The sequence below is a fragment of the Colletotrichum destructivum genome, chromosome 10, assembly GCF_034447905.1.
Source record: "Colletotrichum destructivum chromosome 10, complete sequence".
In the NCBI taxonomy this organism is placed as follows: Eukaryota; Fungi; Ascomycota; class Sordariomycetes; order Glomerellales; family Glomerellaceae; genus Colletotrichum; species Colletotrichum destructivum.
The window spans coordinates 914,491-934,515 of record NC_085905.1 but is presented as its reverse complement, the minus strand read 5'-3'; the positions used below and the strand labels follow the sequence as shown (position 1 = coordinate 934,515).

Genomic DNA, 20,025 nt, shown 5'->3' with positions numbered 1-20,025 from the left:
GGCGTCGAGGCTTCGACAGGGATGTTCATCGGTTTCCAAATCAGATGCGACGACGGCGGACACACTACAAAATGTCAGGGCAGAGAGGCAACTATGCATTACATCTACAGAGTGTCCCAACTCCCCAAAGTAATCCGATAAACCTTCCAAATCCGTCCCTCTGCCTTCCCCAATTCCGTGGGTAGGAGAGAGAAGAGTCGAGAGGGTCCGTTTGCTCTGATGGTACGAACATAAAGAAAAGAGGGTAGTTGAAAAGAGAGTACATAGAAAAAGCAGGCTGTTTTTGGTGTGTGGTCTGTTCTGCCAACAGAAATATCCACTTCGTAGAGCCGGGCAATATTAGAAGACACCCGCAGAGGGAGAAGACAAAACTTGACTCCAATCGCATATCGCAACTGGGTACATCGCTGTGTTTTCTTCCTAGCGTTCCTCCCCGTTCCCTGTCCTGTATAAATTCTATTGCCGCGGCCATGGTGCAAGTCTTGCAAACAATAGTCTTGCTAATTATCAACCCCGAGCATACGATGACTGGTTGCTCCCGGTATCAAAACAAAAACAAAAAAGCGGCGCAAAAAGCATGCTTAGCAAGCATCCAGGTAATGTCTGACAAGTAAGCAGTTGGTCGGTGCGTAGTGGTTGTGGTCGAGACAAGCAAGACGCGTAGAGAAATGAGTTTTTTTTCTGGGTCGTGAGGACGCAAGGGTCCTAGATGCAGTCGTGATTGAGATTAGGTCCGAAACGGAAAGAAAAGGGGCCTGGGTTCTCGCGACGCAGGGCATCCTAGGCAAAGACGACAAAGAGATGGTTGTCATAGACGTCGTGATCCGTTGCGTGAGAGCGAATTGATCATGAGGGGAGGGTTTGGCTTTCCCATGAGGCCAATTTTGGTGTAGCGAGTGGATTGCAAGTACTTCAATGGTTTATACTACTTTTCAGACTGGTCAACAGCCACCAGTAGATGTCGTTGGGCATCCATATTAAACGGCAGCTTATGCTCGCGCCTTCATCGTGCTCAACGGCGTGGCCGTGGAAGGCCCAGAGTAAGAGTTGGAGTGAGAGTGGGAATGGGATCCAGCGGGCCGACCTCGCTTAGAGTGGTGAAGGGTACCGACATCGTGCTTGCCTGCACCATCGTCATTAGCATGTCTTTCTCCCAAGCAACGACCATGTTTTAACTCACCATCGCAGCAAGCGCGCACGTTTTCGAGTCGGTCGGCGTCCCGGTCTTGTCTCTCGATTATCTCCCGGAGGTCTTCAGCGCTGTCGTGCACCTCGCTTGCTTCGTAAATGCTAGGGCTCGCGGTAGCCGCGGAACGGCTTCTGAGACTCGAAAAGGTGCCAAAGTAGCCACTAATCCTACCCAGCGTGCCAATAGCAGGTCTCTGGGCCTGAGCGTGGTGGTTGTTCGGAGTCAGCGTGGGCATGTTCATCGACATGTCGATTGCCGGAGACTGATTACGGGTGGTCCGCGAGTTGTAGGACGACAGGGATGGCGGCGGTCTCTGACGAGCCGTCGAGTTGGTACGGCGGCCAAACTGAGGGTTGAACTCGTCCACATCGGCCTGTGTAATGTGTCCGGCCATCTCTTCGACATCTGACTGACCCTCGTCGGCCGTGCGAAGTAAGAGGTACGACAAGGCGTTGAACCATGTCTCGTGGCGCTGGCCAGTCGTGCAAGTAAATTTGATGGTTCTGCCGGGCGAGATGACGATCAAGCTCTTGCGGTGGAGGCCGGGCGGCATCGGGTTGTCGTCGGTTACCACACGTACGGCCTCGATGGGCACACTCTTGCCGCGAAGTTCAGACCGGCCGGCCGTCGCTGGATCACGATCGCTCCAGTACAGAGTTCGAGTGTAGGGGTGGACCCAGAAGTAGCGTCTGTGTCGGTAATCGGAGATCTCTCCTCGGCCTGCCTTGCGAGTGTACTTCCACAGATATTCTCCGATCATGGTCTGCGTGATGGCCTGGATCATGCGAGGGTCGGTGTTAGGGCCGAAGCCGGTCGCCGCAGCCAGCTCAGCCTGGGGGTTGAACCGATGGTCGATCTCAGAGACGAACGAAGACACCGAGGAGTGTCTGCTCATAGTCGACAGCTTAGTCGGTGAGTGGACCTCGACAGTGGTGTGAGGTGCACCAGCTCGGGAAACACGAACAGTGGGCGTAGCCTTTGTCGACGTAGAAATGGACAGAGGCGACTGCGGCCTCGCGTCGTTGGGAGTCTGGGGCCGCTGGCTCCTCATCGCCGAGGCGGGCCACAAGGGAGGACCCATGACCGCGCTGCCGTGGGAAGACCCACTTCTCGCAGCTTCGATGGCCTCCTTGTGGTTGGAGGGCAGAGGAGGCAGCGGCTGGGCGGGCGCAAGGTTGCTGTTGGCACTTCCAGGTCGCTTGAACGCCGCGTCCATCTTGTTCTCAGTGGAGAAGCTACTGAGACTGTCGTGAGACGGGCGGCGGATGCGAACGGTGCCCGGGGTGCTCGGGGTTCCGAAGCTCGACAGTGACTTGTCGGAGGTGGCCTTGGTCTTTGCGAGCAGCATTTCGTCGATAGCTTCAGCAGTCAGAGAAGTCTGAGCTCCAGAGTCGGACATGGTACCCGTTGGCTTGCGCGCCGTTCTACCGTTGCCATTGGTGTTGGTTGATAACTCCTTGAACGGCCGCTGGGACTCGGGAGTCTCGGACAGCCTGTTCTCACTGGGCGATTGCCTGGTATCGTCTTCCGCGATGACGGGGCTGTCGGCGGTCTTGTTCTTTCCCCGACCAAGAGCAGAGTTCATCAGTGCATTCTTGGGCGGCGTCCTTGGTGTATCCTTCTCATCAAAACGAGACTCCATGTCGCGTGGGAGGATGAAGGCGTCCCGCTTCGGGCTTCTAGGCGAGATGGGTTGCGTCTCAATCGATTCGATGGTAGAGAAAGCAAAGTTGTGCTTGGGTGCCACGGGTTCCGGCGCAACAACGGGCTCTACGTGCTGAGAAAGGACGGCCGAGAAGTCCAAAGCGGGGAGAGGGACAGCACGAGGCTCCACATGCTCAGAGTGGATGTCGGAGTACGCAAGAACTGCAGGAGTAGGTTCGGGTGTCTCAGGCTCTGCCTTGGGCTCAATGTCCTCGGACGAGATAGAGGAGAGGCTGAGGGCGGGGGGCGCCTGCGCCTGTACATCCGGCTCCGCGAGAGGCTCAATGTCTGCGAACGAGATCGAAGACACGGTAAGGACCGGCGCTGGCTCAGCCTTGGGTTCAATATCCTCAGAGGAGATTGGCGTAAGGCTGAGGACAGGTAACGGAACAACCACTTCGGGCTCGGCCTTCGGCTCAATGTTCTCGGCAGCAATCAGCGAGAATGAAAGGGTTGGCACCTCCGGAATGATCTCAGGCTCGGCCTTGGGCTCAACACCCTCCGCCACGATGGACGACAGGCTGAGGGCAGGAGGGAGTATCTCTGGTTCGGCTCTTGGCTCGAGGTTGTGAGAGTGAAGCGCTGAGAGACTGAGGACAGGCGCGGCAGGGGTGACAACCTCTGGCTCGGCCACAGGTTCGACGTGTTCCGTAGCGATCGCTGAAAGGCTGAGGACGGGTGCAATGACAGGAACCTCTGCCTCCTCTCTCGGCTCCACGTTCTCAGACGCGATCCAGGATAGGGTAAGAGTCGGCGCCGGCACGGGCGCTGCCACCGGGATAGGAGCAGGCACAACTGCAAGAGCTTGAGACTCTTCGGGGTCTTCCTTGGGCTCAATATTTTCAGACACCAAAGCTGACAAAGTAAGATCGGGCACCAGGGGCACGGTCTCAGGCTCAACAACCGGCTCAAGATTGTGCGAGTGCAACGTCGACAATGTGAGCGTCGGCGGAGGTGTCTCGGGCTCAGCCACGGGCTCGAGGTTGTGAGCGTGCAGGGCAGAGAGACCAAGGGTCAGAGGCGGCATTGCAGGCTCGGCCACAGGCTCAAGGTCGCGAGAGTGCAAGGCCGACAAGGTGAGCGTCGGCAGGGGCGTCTCGGGCACGGCCACGGGCTCAAGGTTGTGGGCATGAAGGGCCGACAGGGTGAGGATGGGAGGTGGCACCTCTGGCTCGGCCAGCGGCTCGATCGTCTCTGACAAGTATGTTGAAATGCTCAACGTCGGAGGCGGCACCTCGGGCTCGGCCTTTGGCTCGACATTCTCCGAGACAAGAGGCGTGAAAGCCAGGACGGGTGTTGGCGGCACAATTTCGGGCTCCGCCTTCGGCTCGACAGCCTCAGAGACCAAAGATGTCAAGGTGAGCTCTGGCGGTGGGGGGAGAGGCGTTTCGGGCTCGATGACGGGCTCTATATCCTGAGCATCGATCGAGGACAGGGTGAGCTCAGGCGACGGCGGCAGGATGTAGTGATTAGGGGTGAATGGTGGCATCGGGAACTGTGCCAGCTTCGCATCCATGTCCACGTCGTACTGAGCGCCCGCGTCGCTGTAAGAAAGTGTCGACAGTGGACGGGAACGGATTCCGGTGGCTTCGTCAGACGACAATTGGCGTGAGAGTTGCTGGGCGGCCAGCATGGATCCCATCGACACGCTCCTTTCTTCATGAGCCACACTGGCCGGCGAGAGGGGAGGCGATTCGGTCATGGGCTCCGTCATCATACCACTGTCGACCATCGTGGGCTTGGAAGCTGCGGCCCTCTTCACGGGGTCTGTCATGCTTCCGCTGTCAGCCATGTCATGGCACAATGCGGGGACAGAAGATGCAGAGGCTGCGGTCATATCCGTAGAGTCACCAGTGGCGGATCTTGAGCGGTTGGGGGTTCCCTCGACAGACTCAGCGTCGCTGGTCTCGAGGTCGGCAAGCTCTGCAAACAAGCTCTGGCCGCCGGGTTGTGGTGTTCCTACAGCGCTACCCGTGGCGGCACTGGCAGGGCTACCCTGGAAGCTCGGGTCCTCGCTCAGCTGTCTCGACCGGCGGTTCATGATTCCTCGCGACATCTTGACGCGCATGCGTTGGTGCGAGTGTTGAGATGTCGGCGTCCTGTACTCGACGTATTCTTCCTCTTCGTCGGCCGAGGTTGAAGCAGTGCTGTCGTATGAATTGCGGCCGCCGGTCATGGCAAGGACCTGAGGCCGCAGCTCGCGACCCTTGGACGGGCTTTCGGTCTCAGTCTCGGTGTCGTCGCCGGAGAAGTCCTCGATGCCGGTCTGGAAGTCCTCTGTCTCCGTTCCACGCTCATTGGCCGTCTCAAAGGCAGCATCGCTGGTCTCGTTGGCCGTCTCAAAATGATCGCTGACGTCGGTGAATTGAGGTCTGTAGGAGCTGCCAGGTCGGCTGTTCGGTCTGCGGATGGTCGAGTTCGAGCGAACGGTGGGGGAAGTCCTGGGGCTACCAATTTCCGTTGCCTCTTCCCAGTCCGGGTCGTCCTGGTAAACCTCGTTTCTGCTGCTTCGGTGACCACCAAGCAGGCCGCGGGAGGGCTTCTTGAACTCCCTCGACTCCACCTTGCGGTTGCGACGGGCAGGAACAGGCGCAGCATCGGTACGCAGCTTCTCCAGTTCATCGCGCGTGTCCTGGAGCAGTCGCTTAAGCTCGAGCTTCTCGGTCTTCTCGCGGTGGATAACGGTCTTTTGGCTCTGGATCGTTCGCTGGGCGTGCAGTAGGGAGCTCTTGAGCGTCTCGGATTCTAGCATGGCATGACGAGGAGTGCCTTTGATGGGCGAGGGCGGGGGAGAGTGCTCGGGGGTGAAACCGTCAGTCGCAGCCTCAAGGTCCTCGTCGCTAACACCGCGGACAAAGTCGCGATCAGACAAACGGCCGCGCTGGACCGAAATGGCCTTGGCGAGCTCCGTGTTTTGGCTCATCAGGTCGTCAACCTTGCGCCGCAAAGCATTCCTCTCGGTTTCGGCCGAGGCGGCATTTCGTTTAGAAGTGGTCAAGTCCAGGTCAAGATGCTTCACTGCACGCTCATGCTCCTCGGCGAGCTTAGCAAGCGAGACCTTAGCTTCGTCAAGCTCCTTCTGCGCCGAGTTCTTCTCGGCCTGGAGGACGTTCAGGCTCTGCGACAGCTTCTTCTCTCGGTCTGCGGCATCCTTCTGCGCAGCAATCAAGTCATGAACCTGGGTCTCGAGATTCCAGTTCTCATCCTTGTATCTGTTTTCGCTCTCGTCCAGGGTTTTCACACGCTGCTGGAAGTTCTCGTTCTCGATTTCCAGCCTGGACTTGTCGACCTTGATGTCGCGCAATTCCTCGTCCTTCTCGGAGAGGAGTGATTGAAGGTTGCGGACCTGGGCGATGAGAGAAGTGCTGATTTCGGCAGCGAACTCAATGTCATGAATGCGGTTGGCAGGCTGGTTTCTCACTTTGCGGTTCGGGATATTGAGCTTGGAAGGCGATCCAGTGGCCTGAACCTCGAGCTTCTCGAACTTTGAGGGGCTGACGGAGCGCTGCGTTCCGGAGGTTAGAAGTGAATTTGCGCCGGACGGATGCGCAGACTTACTCTTCCTATCCTTCCGTCGGGCACGTAGGGTGAGCCCCCTGCAGCTTCATTGCTGGGGACTCTCTGCTTGGGCAAGAAGGCCCTGGCGGTCTCTCGGGCAACATCTTGGTACTCCTTCTCGATATCGGCGAGTTTGGCGCGCAGTTCGGGTGCTAGTTCCCCTTCTGCTTCATGCTCTTCTACCTCCTTCAATCGCTCTGCGAGCTCCTTGCGCTGCTGCACAAGGGCAGTTCCCAGCTTTCCGGCTTCGTCGAGGCGTCGTTCGGTGTCGGCGATATGTGCCTGCAATGCGCGCTTGGCCTGGCCTGGTGATGAACCAGCGCCGAGTGCGAAAGATTGGTTGTCGAAGCTAGAGTAGCGTTGGTGGGCGGGGCCAGGCGGCGAGACGAAGGGGTCGGTCGCATCCGCAGAAGCGGGCAGCAAATGGGGCTTGTCGACGGCGAGTGAGGTAGCCATGTTGATGGGGAAGAATGGGGGATGCCGCCGTCAGATACGTTATGGCGACATCCAGTGCGAGTATCCGCGGTGCGTCGTGTGATGGGTGTCGGTCGCTGATGCGGAATTAGTCGACAGACTGTGGTCGTGATTGTTGGTCGAGTCGAACAGCTAAGTAGGTACTGCTGGAAGCCACCGGAAGGTATGTCTTAGGCGTGGGGCGTGCAGAGCCGGCTGCCCGTCTGCAGAAGGTGTGAGAGAAAAGCGAAGGGGAGAAGAACGGGAAGAGAAGAAAAAAGAAGAACGGAGAGATGGGAATTGAGGAGGTTGTCGTCGTCGTCGTCGAGTTGGTCGGAAAGGTGTCGAAAGAGGGAAGAAGAAGGCGGAAAAGAGGGAACGGGGGTGGTGGTAGTGGTGGTTGTGTGATGTTTTTTGTTGACTTTGTTGTTTGTTTCCCCTCCACAGCGAAAGGCGAGAGGTGTGTTGTTGACTGGAATGCGGTCCCCAGTGGTTCCTTCCCGGTCTGCAGGCGCAGGCACAGGCGCAGGAGCAGGTGCAGGACGACGGATGCAGTGATCGGTGCGGCTGTCCCTACAAGGAGAAGAAAAATGGGCCGGGTCGAGGTTTACGCGACCAGCAGAAGCGCAGAGACCAGGCAGTGCCTGTCGGCTTTGTTGTTTGGGCCTGGGTGGCTACCTTGCACTACCTTGCCCAGGTAGTGTACACTCGAGGGATGAGGCCGGGAAAAGGTTGGGACGGGGGCGGCGGTGGGATGACGAGCTAGTTGCGCCTGCGCCTTGTTTTCGGGCCTAAGTTGAGTTGCTGCTTGGCTTGCTGCGCTAGAACTTCAGGTTGGCGCTGTACTTTCACTTTGGTCTCTCTACTTATTTGTTCCCCGTCCGTTTGGTTTTGGCCATGTCCCCCCCCCCACGTGCAAAGAAACACAGACACTTACGTGTTGTTGGGTGAGCTGAAGAAGATCCGGACGATGGAACCTTAAAAGGGTCGGTGCTTGGAAAATGCAACAAGCTCCGGGATCGGATGATGGTCGGTGTCGGTGTCGATCGGGTGAGAGACAATGAGGAATAAACGGCGGGTAATAAGACAATGATATTACTAGGGAGGGAAAGGTCTGCCGTTTCCCGGGAGTCTCGGCGCGCGGGCGAACTATGCCAGGGGGCGAAAAAGCAAATGAGCTGGCGTGTTCGGGGAGACCAGAGGTCTTGGATGAGGATATTCTGCAGTCGCTTACGGGCGGGCGCTGCGTGATACGAAACGGCGCGCGGCAGCGGTGTACAGTGAGTAAGAGCAACCTTTGGGGTAACCCCTCTCTAGCTTTACGTTAGCTCCAAGCTGCTGCTGGTGTAGTATTCGCAAAGGTCGCGAGCCGATCGGTCGGGAAGGCAATTTGATGTTGGTAGTCCGAAGCCGAGATAGCGGCCGTGGTGGCGGAGACGCACTCACGGGCGCCAGCAGAGTCGGGCGCGAATTGAATAATGATGGAGACGCAAGAAGAAAAAAATATCAAGAGTAAACAACAAAAAAGGTACGTCGTAGTGAGGGAATGAGGTTGGCTGAGTTACAGGTATGATACCTGCAACAACGTTATGCTGGTGTAGGGAAGGTGGGAGTAAAAGCGAATGCCAGAAAGAAGAAAAGGTGGTAAATTAGGTGGTAAAAGAGGAAGAATAAAATAAAAAAAAGCAGGCAGAAAAGCCCAAAAGTCCTAGTCCAGCACGGTGAGAAAGAAGAAAGAAACCCTCAGGTACAAGAGATTGTTAAGTCTTCAGACAAAGGTGTTTCTTTCCTTGTTTTCTCACGCAGCTTTGCCGGTCTTCTCCAGGCTTCTCTTTCCGGGGGTCCTCCAACCAAGGGAGTACTCGAAGTCGCGAGATGCACAACAACGATTTCAATGTCAAGTTGGTGACGCGCCGGTGAGGAAGCAGACGGAGGGACGAAAAAGACGACGGTCGGCGGGTGTCGGCGTCGGCAGGAGAAGTAGACGGACGGGGACACGCGACGAGGGGACGAGATTCAAAAGGAGGGAGGGGAGGAGGGGATGGGATGAGAAGTGATGAGGGAGAGAGAGAGAGACGTGGAAGGGGTTAGTAATTAATTTGGTAGACGAGAAGAGGGACCGCCGCGAGCGAAAAGAGAGAAAGTGGAAAAGAGGGAGGGTCCCTCTCTTGAGAATCTCTTCTAGTTGCGTTCCTTGCAAGTTGTGTCGTTCCTCTCCAGGCACGAGAGGAGGCACGTTCACATCTCTGCGGATAATAGGTACTCTGTAGAGACAGCCAGACAGGTATGTACCTCCGTTGAATGTGCTAGGTACCTTCTGTAGAACTGGGCCAGGACCCAGGGCTTATGCCAGGTCTCAACGCCCCCTGGGGTTCCACCGTGGAGTAGGCCAGTTGGCAAGATGCCTGCGCCTGCGCCTGCGACTGTGCAACTGCACAACTTCGGGTACCTTGCAGTTGATGTGTGTACGTACAGATACTGAGGAGTGTGCTATATATGCTCTGTGCTGTTGTTGTACAACTCGAATGCCATTTGGGCGTGAGACTGACTGACGTCTGGTGTGGATCCTCATCCATCTCGACGACAAGGCACACACAAGGCCAAATCAACTCAGGAAAGCCACATCCTTCCTCGACTGATGATTTCTTCTCAATCAACTTGTAAGCCCGCCATGGTTTGGCCAACTTTTTTCGGATAACCCAGGCGGTCGCCATCATCGCCATCATCGCCATCATCGCCGGCTGAACGCTGTGGACAGCCTCCAATCTCAACGTGCCTTAGCGGAGGCCACCGGGGCTTGTCCATCGAGGTGCTGCAAAACCCCCATAACGACAAATGCATGGCTGAGGGATGGGGAAGTCGGGAGTCAGTTCCAACTGTTTGATGTGCGTTGCAGTCCGCATGCAGAGGTAATGACTGTATCCCGTTCGTACTCCGTAGGTACGCACAGCTCTGCTGCTGCTGCATGCAGACGACAAACTGTGTGCCCTCAGCAGAAGACGTCGGCCTCTCCGTGTTTAAGTGGCTTCATGCACCATCGAGGGGGGCGGCGGCTCTGTGGATGGTTCTTTCGTCCAATGCTGTTACGTCCCTCAGCCAGACGAGACAAGACACTTTCAGGCATGTTGCTTTCGTGTCCGGAAGCGTAGCCAATCCGAATGGCCTATTTCAACAACACGGCCGCATTCTCTGACTCCCATCACCGCACCTCACCGCACACCCAGCTTTCCGTTTCCCTCTCCAAAGGGACAGAAACACATGTTAACGCTCCCTAACTGGCAACCAGTCGTCCCCTCCCCACGATCCGTCCCCTAAGACGCGCCCCAGCTTGCCCGCTCCCCCATGCAAGCAATCCGTCGTACCGCGTCCCGCGTCACAGGGCATCGCAACAACAAACCAGGCGCCGCCCACTCATTGTCGCTCGCTTGTGCTTCCTTCCCCGCCAATCCATACCGCCAGATCGCATCGCACCAAAACAAAACAAAACACGCGCCCGGGTCGTCTTCTAGGCTCTTTCAGGGTTCGACTTGTCCAGGCGCATAAAGTTGGCCAATCTTAGCTCGAGTCCACTGCGAACCAGCTCTAACCCGGCTGGGAAGCTTATCCCTGCAAACCGCCCCTCTTGTGATACCCCTGTCAAGGTCGGGTTCTATCCAATACATCCCTTGTCGTTGCGCCATCCATTCTTGAGGAGTCTCTGCGACTTCGTCGTAGTAGTTCTCCCACCCCCCATCATCTTACTGCCATCTCTTGAAGAAATAGTGATTAAAGAAGTTTTACGGAGAGTCGTTATGGTTTAGGATAGGAATAGGGATTGGATACTACAAAGTAGCTAGGAGAAGGGTATGTACCTACTATAGTAGACATGACCTTTCCTAGGTTCCTACCTCAATGGTAGTGGGCTCCGACGCGGACCCGTACCACTAAGGTTCCACCTGTCACCTGATTGAGATTGCCTACGTACTATTGGGTTCGCCTCCCACTGCCAATGACCTAAGCCACTCGCTTTGTCATCATTGGTGTGGCTTGATCTGCCGCCTTCTAGAAGGGCATCCGAAGTGCGATCGCCATGAGCTAAACAAGTGTCCAAGGATAACCCAAACCTCTTTCCAACTACCAATACCGATCGACCTACACGCGGCCGAGAAAAGAACGACATTCGCAAGCTATGGCCGACAGTGCGGCACCGCCAGCCGATGCTCCCGTCGCCGTCTTCAAGCGACGAGGCGCAAAGGGCAAAGCCAACCTCCGCAAGAGGCCCGCGACTCCGCCACCGGCCAACAGCGACTCCGACTCCGACTACTCCTCCTCTGAAGACGAGGCCGGCCAGCGGGTCAAGAGGCGCAAGAAGAACACGGGCGCAGTCACAGCCTCCTCCAAAGACCACGTCACGTCAAATAGAGACTTCTCTGCTACAGTCTACGCTGCCGATCGCAGCGTGCCAATAACCGACTCCAACGATGCCACGAAACAAAGCAACTGGTACGACGAGGACGGCAAGGAAGCGCTATCTTCTAGGAACCTTCTAGGCACCACGCGCGCCACGCCAAAGGCGTCGCAAGCCCCCGACGGAACATACAAGGGCCTCGCGAATCAGACGTCCTTCGTCACCAGGAACCCAGACGCCCCCAATAGGACGGTCGGCCCCATTAAGGCGCCTACAAACATCAGAACCATCACAGTCACCGACTTCGCCCCCGATGTTTGTAAAGACTACAAAACCACCGGATTCTGTGGTTTCGGCGACAACTGCAAGTATCTCCATGCTCGAGAGGACTACAAGCAAGGGTGGCAGCTCGACAAGGAGTGGGAGAACGTAACCAAAGGAAAGAAAAACATCGCGGGCACCGTCGTCGCCAGCGCCGACCGAACTACGGCCGACGTGGACGACGATGACGACGAGGAGGCCATGCTGGAGAACATACCCTTCGCGTGCATCATCTGCAAGGAGCCGTACAAGGCGCCCATCATCACGAGGTGCGGGCACTACTTCTGTGAGCCATGCGCGCTCAAGAGGTACAGAAAGGACCCAACATGTGCCGCATGCGGGTCGGGCACAAACGGCGTCTTCAACTCGGCGTCACGGTTGAAGAAGCTGCTGGAGCGGAAGAGGGAACGCGCGGCTAAGAGGCGGCAAGAGGCGATAGAGGCAGGCGAGGAAGTTAGCGACGAGGATGAGGAGTAGCGGGGCAACACAAAATAAAGATACCAACCGCCCATCGCGGCCGAATACAACATGTCCCTGGACACGTAGTCTAGGGCTGAAGGCTTCATTGCTTGCTGCTGTGACTACGTCTGACTCTAATCGGAAAACTCTGCCGGCGAGTATTTGCCAGAAAGATGTCAGTCGGCTCTCTCGCCGCTTACCAGTGATCCCAGACCTTCGAAACGGTGCCTTTCCGTATTTATGTTTCGGCTTGCTGCATTTCCATTGCAAGGGGGTGGGGGGGTGTGAGGTGGGCTTCGCTGAGCGAACAAAAAACCAGTGCTTCCTGATATCAGCTCTGTGTTAACGTCAAAACACATTTTGGCGAACCAGACCGCCCCCTTGGCTTCCCGTCAGGCTGCGTGTGAGGCGTTGACTTTCACTTCGCGACTAACAGGCAGCTTTGGCCAACCCTGTTACAGGAACCAGCTGCTCCTGTTTCCAGTATGCGCTTGGTCGAGACGATTGCTCGCATGGTGACAAGCAACAGCCTGGCGTTCCCGCTGGTATTAGTGTACAACTCTGCCATCTATACGATCTTTGATATTTGCAAGAAACCGGAAACGGCGACAACATCAACAAATGCGAAGACCGTCTTGGCTTGGATGGAGGCTTGTATGAGTAAAGACGGCTTTTATAAAACAAACGCCCAGCCGACATCGTACTCAATTCGATTACTTGAGCTCGGTGATGACGGAATACGGCCAACCATAACAAAAGACGAATCGCTATCTGGATGTTATGCGGCCTTGAGTTATTGCTGGGGGTCGAACCCCGATTTGTTTCATTTAAACAACATTGAACCTCGACAGTTTCCCACTAGAAGTTCCATCGTTACCACTAGCATTTTATGAGGCCATGAGTGTCAAGGCCCTTGACATTCACTATCTCTGTATCGACAGCCTTTGTATCATCCAGAGTTCAATCCAGTTCAACACTTGAATGGCCTATATCACCAACCTCTCAGTCATCGCGGGTGGGCTTTGTAAAAGCGGCTGCTCTCCCCGCGTGTCCTTGGATTTGGCGACAGCGAGCCTTTTTGGAGTTACAACCAACTCCAAAATGCGTGCGAAACTAACCTGGAATATCTCACGAACGCGCGGCGTGATATTGTGGAAGAGCACACAAGCCGCCAACTGACATATCCCGAGTCATATAAGCTCACAGCGCTATCGGTAACAGCTAAGCGAAGAGGTCAATTAATGGAGGACGAGCACGTTGCGAGCCATTTCCTGATATATATAGCAAGAGGGATTTTTTGGAGTCTCAGCACGGTTGACAATACCAGGATCGACAGGACACATTTAGTTGCGAGGAGAAGGACCAGCACAGTGAACAAGTTTCCGACATGGAGCCGGGCCTCCATGGACCCCTCTGTGGGTTTCAACTCGCTTCAATGGCTCGCAGAAGAGATACTCAACGAGGACATGCTCTTGTCGCCCTTATCTATTCCTATGCCGAGCACGGAAGAAGGGAAATGTACCGAAGAGGACTGAAATCTTTGGCGATTCCGCAATTCAACGCAATCGGCATCGGAGGACGCCTCACGTACCAGGAAGTCGATTCGGACAGTATGGCTCAGCGCTGCAAGGTCGACTTGAAGCTGGTCATGATGGACGGATGGATTGTGGATTCGCGGTGCCCGCCTTGTTCGGAAGGGTAGGGTCTGCTTCCTTTAGACTGCACAAAGGAGACGCATGGGCGGGTGAATTCCCGAGGTTAGAACGTGACACGGCGAAGCATTCTTTTGGTTTGAGATTCTTGAGACTCTGCTGGAAGTTCCCTATGCTGTCCAAAATGTACCCTGCTCCTACATCTTTGGGCTCGGGATTGGAGCGAAGAGAGAATGCCGAGCATGGACTTGCAGTGTGCCGTCTGCCCATACTGAATGTCCTCCACGGCGTCATCACGCAAGTGGCCGATGATATTGCCTTTCTTGGCCGTCACGAACAACAGTCTAGTCCAGTACCGTAGCGGATAGGCTTGAGACGGTGTCCTTCATCGGATGCAGGTATCGGATAATCGATAAATTGACCAGCCAAGGAGGGAAGATGCTCACGTAACAAACGAACCGGTTAGTGATTTTGAAATTGAAAAGTTGATTTGTTAGTGATATTGTATCTCAGAACAGATGAGAACGATATGAAGATCATTTAGGGTTATGGAATTGTTTCTCACTAGTGAAATGATGCGGTATCAACAACCCAGATAGAGGAGGAGGATTGGATGGGGTGTGCTTGGTGCACAGGCCGCCTCCGCACCATATTCCGTCACTCTGGAGCCCTCAACGGGGCCGATAAGATAAGGCGTCTCCAAGCTTGGCAACCCAGGTAGGCGACGACCCCGCCACCGTCTTCCCTGTCCAATCGTGAGACAACCCCGCCATCCATGTGATCGCCCGGAACAGCTGCCACAGCTTGACTCCCAGTCATCGACATCAGGCGGAACCTTTGCGGACTACATCATTCAGGGTGCCGGCGGAGGAGCGATCGTTCTTCTTTTACACCTAACTGACCTTAGCAACACACACTTCGACCCTTCAGCCAGACAGACGCAGCTGGGAGCAACAGTATCACCACGAAGCAACGAAACGTATCGTATACAGACCATCAACGACGTAGTAATACAACATCTACACCGACTCGCAGAGCCCACGCCTTTGCCTCTTGGACCTTGGATCTTGGACGGATTCGCGACCAACCATGAATCTTCTCTACTCCACCGTGAACACCCTCCGCGATCGGTACACGCCTGTTTCGCACAAGTCAACCTTCCGCCAGACGGGCCAGATCACCCCCGAAGAGTTCGTTGCCGCCGGCGATTATCTCGTTTACAAGTTCCCGACCTGGTCTTGGGGCGATGCCGACTCGGAGAGCCGCCGCGTCAGCTACCTGCCCGCCGGGAAACAGTTCCTTGTCACGCGCAACGTCCCTTGCAACCGCCGGCTCGACGACGACTTCGCCGGTGATGCCGGTCACGAAGAGGCCCTCGTCGAGGGCGGCAAGAACTCTGCCGGTGGTGGTGACGATGACGAGGATGGCTGGCTGCGCACGGGCGGTCTAGCGAGCTCGCAACCGCTGAAGTTGAAGGAGGTGCGGACGGTGGACGATTCGGGAAACGTTGGCGACAGAGAGGTTGTCGACGACGACGAGATTCCAGATATGGAGGACGAGGATGACGACGAGGCCATCATCCGCGACGCCGGAGACAGCGGAAAGAACAGGTACGCGATGCCCGTCACGCCGGAAAGCTAAGGATGATGCGCGGTGCTAACTCCCCTTGCGACACAGCGGTCGCCGGACATACACCCTGTACATCATGTACTCGACCTACTACCGCACGCCGCGCCTCTACCTCTCGGGCTACTCGCCCAACAACCAGCCGCTACCGCCGCACGCCATGATGGATGACATCGTGGGCGACTACAAGGACAAGACGGTGACGCTCGAGGACTTCCCCTTCTTCGCCAACAACATTAAGATGGCCAGCGTACACCCGTGCAAGCATGCGTCCGTCATGAAGACGCTGCTCGACCGTGCTGACGCCGCGCTACGCATCCGCCGCGAGAAATTGCGCGCGGGACGCGCCGTTGGCGGGGACCAGGGCATGGAGGGTCTCGTCGACGAGCTGGGACGGCTCGACGTGCGCGACGCCCAGGCCGCCGCCGATAAGGACGAGTGGGAGGAGGTGGAGCAGAGCGAGGTCGACGAGCAGGAGGTCGCCATCCGGGTGGACCAGTACCTTGTCGTTTTCCTAAAGGTACGTGATTCTTCACATTGTGCGGTGCCAAGCAGTGCGTGCTAACCAATAGCTTGCAGTTCATGGCTAGCGTGACTCCTGGTATCGAGCACGATTTCACGATGGGGGTATAAACGACGATTGATTTTTCCCCTGCCGTACAGATCGGCTTTTGGGTTCGCGGCCTCCATTTCTTTTCTCCTCTCTTTCACTACTGGTCTCACGGGCTCGGGCAACAGATGCAATGGGGGGTTTCTTATGTCATTGGATTACTGGAAGGGTGATGGCTAGATTTAGGGGACTTGCAACGGCGATCACGAAGAATTGAGTAGACTACAAAGTCCAGACGGTATTATTCCACTTTTACTACATATGGAAGTAGATACTGTCCATGCCTTAATTGGTTGTGATGACTCTACAGTGATCATCGACGACGCTGAGGGGGGCACAAGAATTTTTTTCTTGGCAATGATCGGTCAACATGGGGTTGTGTGGGTGGGCATATATGCTCCATCTCGGTCAGTTTCTATGAGCCGGACCGAGAGTAATGGGATGGCATTCAATAGTCAGCCTGCGAGCTGAACTCTGTAGCATTCGGTTGCCGAGCTGATGTTGTCTCGATCAGATCTCTTGAAGGCAAGGGCGACGGAATCGCGCCGAAGTCGGCCGGCGCCGGTTCCCCGTCGTCTGGCAGGTCCCTCGGACGATCGACATGATGGGAGTCAAATACGGGGGTTACGAGGGGAGGAAGAAGGCAGCCTACGCGCTCAACCGAGACGTCCTGGACGTTTTTGCGAATGGAGCCCGCATTTCTGGGTCATCGGGGGGTGTAGACTTGGTCTCGACGCTGCGAGAGGGCGCTGGTTTGGCCGATAGCCTTCCATGCCTGGTAGCGGAGTCTGCAAAGTGAGCGAGCGAACGGGGCTTCTCTCCAGTTTCCGCACGTTGGTCTTTTGTTATTCGCGTGGGTATCGGCATAGATGGCAGGTTGCCACGCTGCTAACTGCATGTCTTGGAGGCAGAGACCGAGGCTTCTTTTCCATTCTCTTTTCTTCTTCAAAGTTTGATTTTCGAAGAAACAAAGTGTCGTTTGAAACTAAGGGATGGTTTCCTGGTACGAGACCCTTCCAATGTAAAGAAGTGAGTGGTCTTGAAGAAGTGTGCTGTTGGTGTTTGACCCGGGTTGTCCTCTTGATGAAACGGCTCGAACACCCAAGTTTCAGCAGAAGATGGAGACCTTGCCTTGCCCTGTAATATATCACAGCGATGCATATTGGACGCTGGTCTCGTGTTGCTTTTCGCTTCCAAATCTGGAAGACTCACAAGCGCCTGACGCATGATGAGTCGAGACCGCAGTTGAATGGTTGCTGGTCCAGAAGATCCCGGAACGTTAGCAAGCTGGTTTGCCTGAGTGCAGACTGAACGGTTGTTCGAAATGGCCGGCTTGTGTTGCTAGCCATTCATTTCGAAGCCCATCTCTCCAACACCAATATCAGAACTAGTCGAGGGAGCGAGGCTCATGGGCGTAGATTAGCCTACGGGTTAAAACACTTGTGCTATCTTACTGATGTTGCCTCCTTATGTTTATGATGTACACATAAGTTGGCATGGAAGGAGAATGGCTAGAGATATCTTTTTCTGCCAGCACAGATCTATGCCTTGCAGTAATGCAAATAGTTTGCCAAGTGAGACTCCTCCAATTTGGACGACAACATCTCTTCTTCGAAAGCGTTGCATTTCTTGCTGATGTGATAATGAAAGCAAACATGAGGATCGCCTAGGTTTCCCCGGGGTTTCACGGGCAATGCTGCTTTGACATGTCTTCTTATCTACCGAGCATGGAAAAAAAAAAAAACCCCCCCCAAGCCAAGCAACTAATATGAAAAGCTGCAAATGGGTTCTTTCCCGACTGCTATGGTGAAGATATCATCGCGGATGGACGACGACACAACCACGATGCTGGCATCGAACTGCGCTTTCACATGAAATTACGAAAGGGGAGCGTTTGGCCAGCGAATTTCTTGCTGCAACTTCTTTTCATTCCATATTTTGTAAAGTAGCCACAACTTGATGAGCGACGCAGCCAAGACAACACCTCCAAATGCCATTTGTAGCATAAACCCGTGGAATTTGTCCGTCCGAAACCTCATATTGCTAGGTTCCATTCAATTTTATACTAAGCCTCTGACGCTACCGTATCTGGTTGGTTTCAAGGGATATTGAAGCCTGTGGCAAGAACAGACGCTCCATGAAGTAGGCAGCGTCTGTCACTGTGTATATGTCACTGTTTAACTGCCCTCCCGCATTCGCGGGAGACGAGAAGTGACCCCTCGCTTCTCTTCCATGCTTCTAAATCTAAGATTGTTGACTCGACCCATTCCGCAAGCCTCTTCAGCGAAGAAAAACGCAAATCGACATATACAGTCTGAAAGGGTTTATAGAACCACACGTAGTCCCAATATCTATGCTGTGCAAAGAGTAATGTAGCGTTGAAGAGAAGGCCGGTACAACACCAGTCTCATGTGGCTCCGGTACATCACCGTTCGGGTACACTGCATGAAGCATCACCAACAATCAGAGGGCGGCAAAATACATCCACAATGTCTGTCAGAGTGATCATAGACACCGGCATATATCAGCGGATGTCTTTTTTCAGAAGACGACCGTATTCCCCGCGTGTGTGCCGTCGGGCGATTCCAATTCACAGCCGCCATGCTCGGCGGCACGGTCAACCCTGTCTGAGCATGACAGAGATATGCCCTCGGCCGTATGCAAGCTGCTACAAGCCCCGGTGTGCTCTGACAATACACTGCCCTGTCCTACATGGTGCCATCTTCACCCCACAGCACTTCAAGGGGACAACAGCGTGCACTTGGGTTATCTCACGTAGAGATGCTACCCAAGCCCAGCCCCCCATCCAGATAGACAAAGTACTCAATACCTTTGCCCATATCTCCGATACAACCCTTCCTGTCTTCTCTATCTCTCTCCTTTCAAATCACCGCCATCCTTTTCCGACGATTATTCGTCGGGGGGCCACGCGTTCTCATCGTAGCCAACGACACCAACCGAAACCGCCATCACGCGGCGCCAGGTCAGAGACTAATGCTCACCCTAACGCAGCGTCCGCTCAGCACCGACCGGGCGTCGCGTCTTATACCTTCCACCAGGGAGAGAACAACGCATTGTATGCTCTGACTGACCGACCAGAACGGGCGCATGCCGAGGACCCGACGAGGGAGGAACCCGCATGACAAGCAGGTGGCGTACTTCCCTGCTCTGCCTGTTGCCGACCTACCCGTTTCCTCCGTCGTCTTGGCAAATGCTTGACTGGATGTCAGTCCTTGCTCGATATCGAGCCTCGCAGCGTCGACCGTCGTCTTTCTCCGGCTCCCCGGAGCCGATCAAAGACTGGGGCCGTTTTCGGTACCGGATGACGACGATAGGTAACTCAGCTGCCATTGTACCCTACGCCCACCCGGTTTATCCGTGATTTCTCAGCAACCACTTATCTTGGCTGTCGTAAAACTCGATCCAGACGAGGTCGAATCCCGATGTATCCGTCTTTTGCCGTGGAAAAGGTCAGCAAAACCTCCGAGGCACGAGAGGGTCGACGCGGCACAGGGGCCCTTCCCACCCCCTCCCCCCCCCTCCTCCTCCCCATCGTCGTTCCTCGAGAGGGAATGACGTTCCCTTTGCCGCCGCGGACTTGCATCCTCTGCGATCCACACCGCCGTCCTTTCGCGGGCCATCGCAAAGGGGAGCAGCCGTTGCCAAGACGCCCCCGTCAGCTTTCGGTCCCACAATCCTCTCCCATCTCGTGGTGTGGTCGACTAAGGGCAAAGAGGCCGCTTCTGGCTCGCCCGGCGACGCTTTGCACATGCATAACGCCCCGTCCGCCACTTTGACTAGCTGACCGCCTAGGTGAGTGAACGACGCGATGAGAAGGAGGGGGGGAGGGGCGGTCATTTGGGCCAGCAGCTAAGGCGACCTTTAGTGCCTCCTCCCCTCCCTTTCTCCCCTCTCGCCGCCATTTTATCGTAGACCAAGGAGGTAGGCAGCGTACCACTACCAAACAAGCACCGCATGCTACACCAGCCACGATACCCTCTCAGCTGCGATCGAAGGTCGGACGACGACTGGCGAAATAGCAGGAGTGAGATGAGGAGGGAGGGAG

General features: G+C 55.5%; 3 protein-coding genes across 3 annotated transcripts; 2 read left to right on the top strand and 1 right to left on the bottom strand.

The window, feature by feature from the left end:
• Positions 1 to 73: 73 nt before the first annotated feature.
• On the bottom strand, positions 74 to 9,113 carry CDEST_14578 (Putative pleckstrin domain-containing protein). The gene is made up of 4 exons (XM_062930734.1): positions 7,842 to 9,113; positions 6,452 to 7,725; positions 1,181 to 6,398; positions 74 to 1,123 (listed from the first exon to the last, which is right to left on the bottom strand). Exons 2-4 carry the CDS (start codon positions 6,905 to 6,907, stop codon positions 990 to 992), a joined length of 5,808 nt encoding a protein of 1,935 aa, XP_062786785.1. The 5' UTR covers positions 6,908 to 7,725; positions 7,842 to 9,113; the 3' UTR covers positions 74 to 989.
• Positions 9,114 to 10,469: 1,356 nt separating this feature from the next.
• CDEST_14577 (Putative Zinc finger, CCCH-type, Zinc finger, RING-type, Zinc finger, RING/FYVE/PHD-type) lies at positions 10,470 to 12,177 on the top strand. Its single transcript, XM_062930733.1, has one exon. The coding sequence runs from the start codon at positions 11,073 to 11,075 to the stop codon at positions 12,087 to 12,089; it is 1,017 nt and encodes a 338-aa protein (XP_062786784.1). The 5' UTR covers positions 10,470 to 11,072; the 3' UTR covers positions 12,090 to 12,177.
• Positions 12,178 to 14,489: 2,312 nt separating this feature from the next.
• Positions 14,490 to 16,280, top strand: CDEST_14576 (Putative ubiquitin-like-conjugating enzyme Atg3/Atg10). Its single transcript, XM_062930732.1, has 3 exons — positions 14,490 to 15,333; positions 15,401 to 15,869; positions 15,929 to 16,280. Exons 1-3 carry the CDS (start codon positions 14,813 to 14,815, stop codon positions 15,980 to 15,982), a joined length of 1,044 nt encoding a protein of 347 aa, XP_062786783.1. The 5' UTR covers positions 14,490 to 14,812; the 3' UTR covers positions 15,983 to 16,280.
• The last annotated feature ends 3,745 nt before the right edge of the window (positions 16,281 to 20,025 follow it).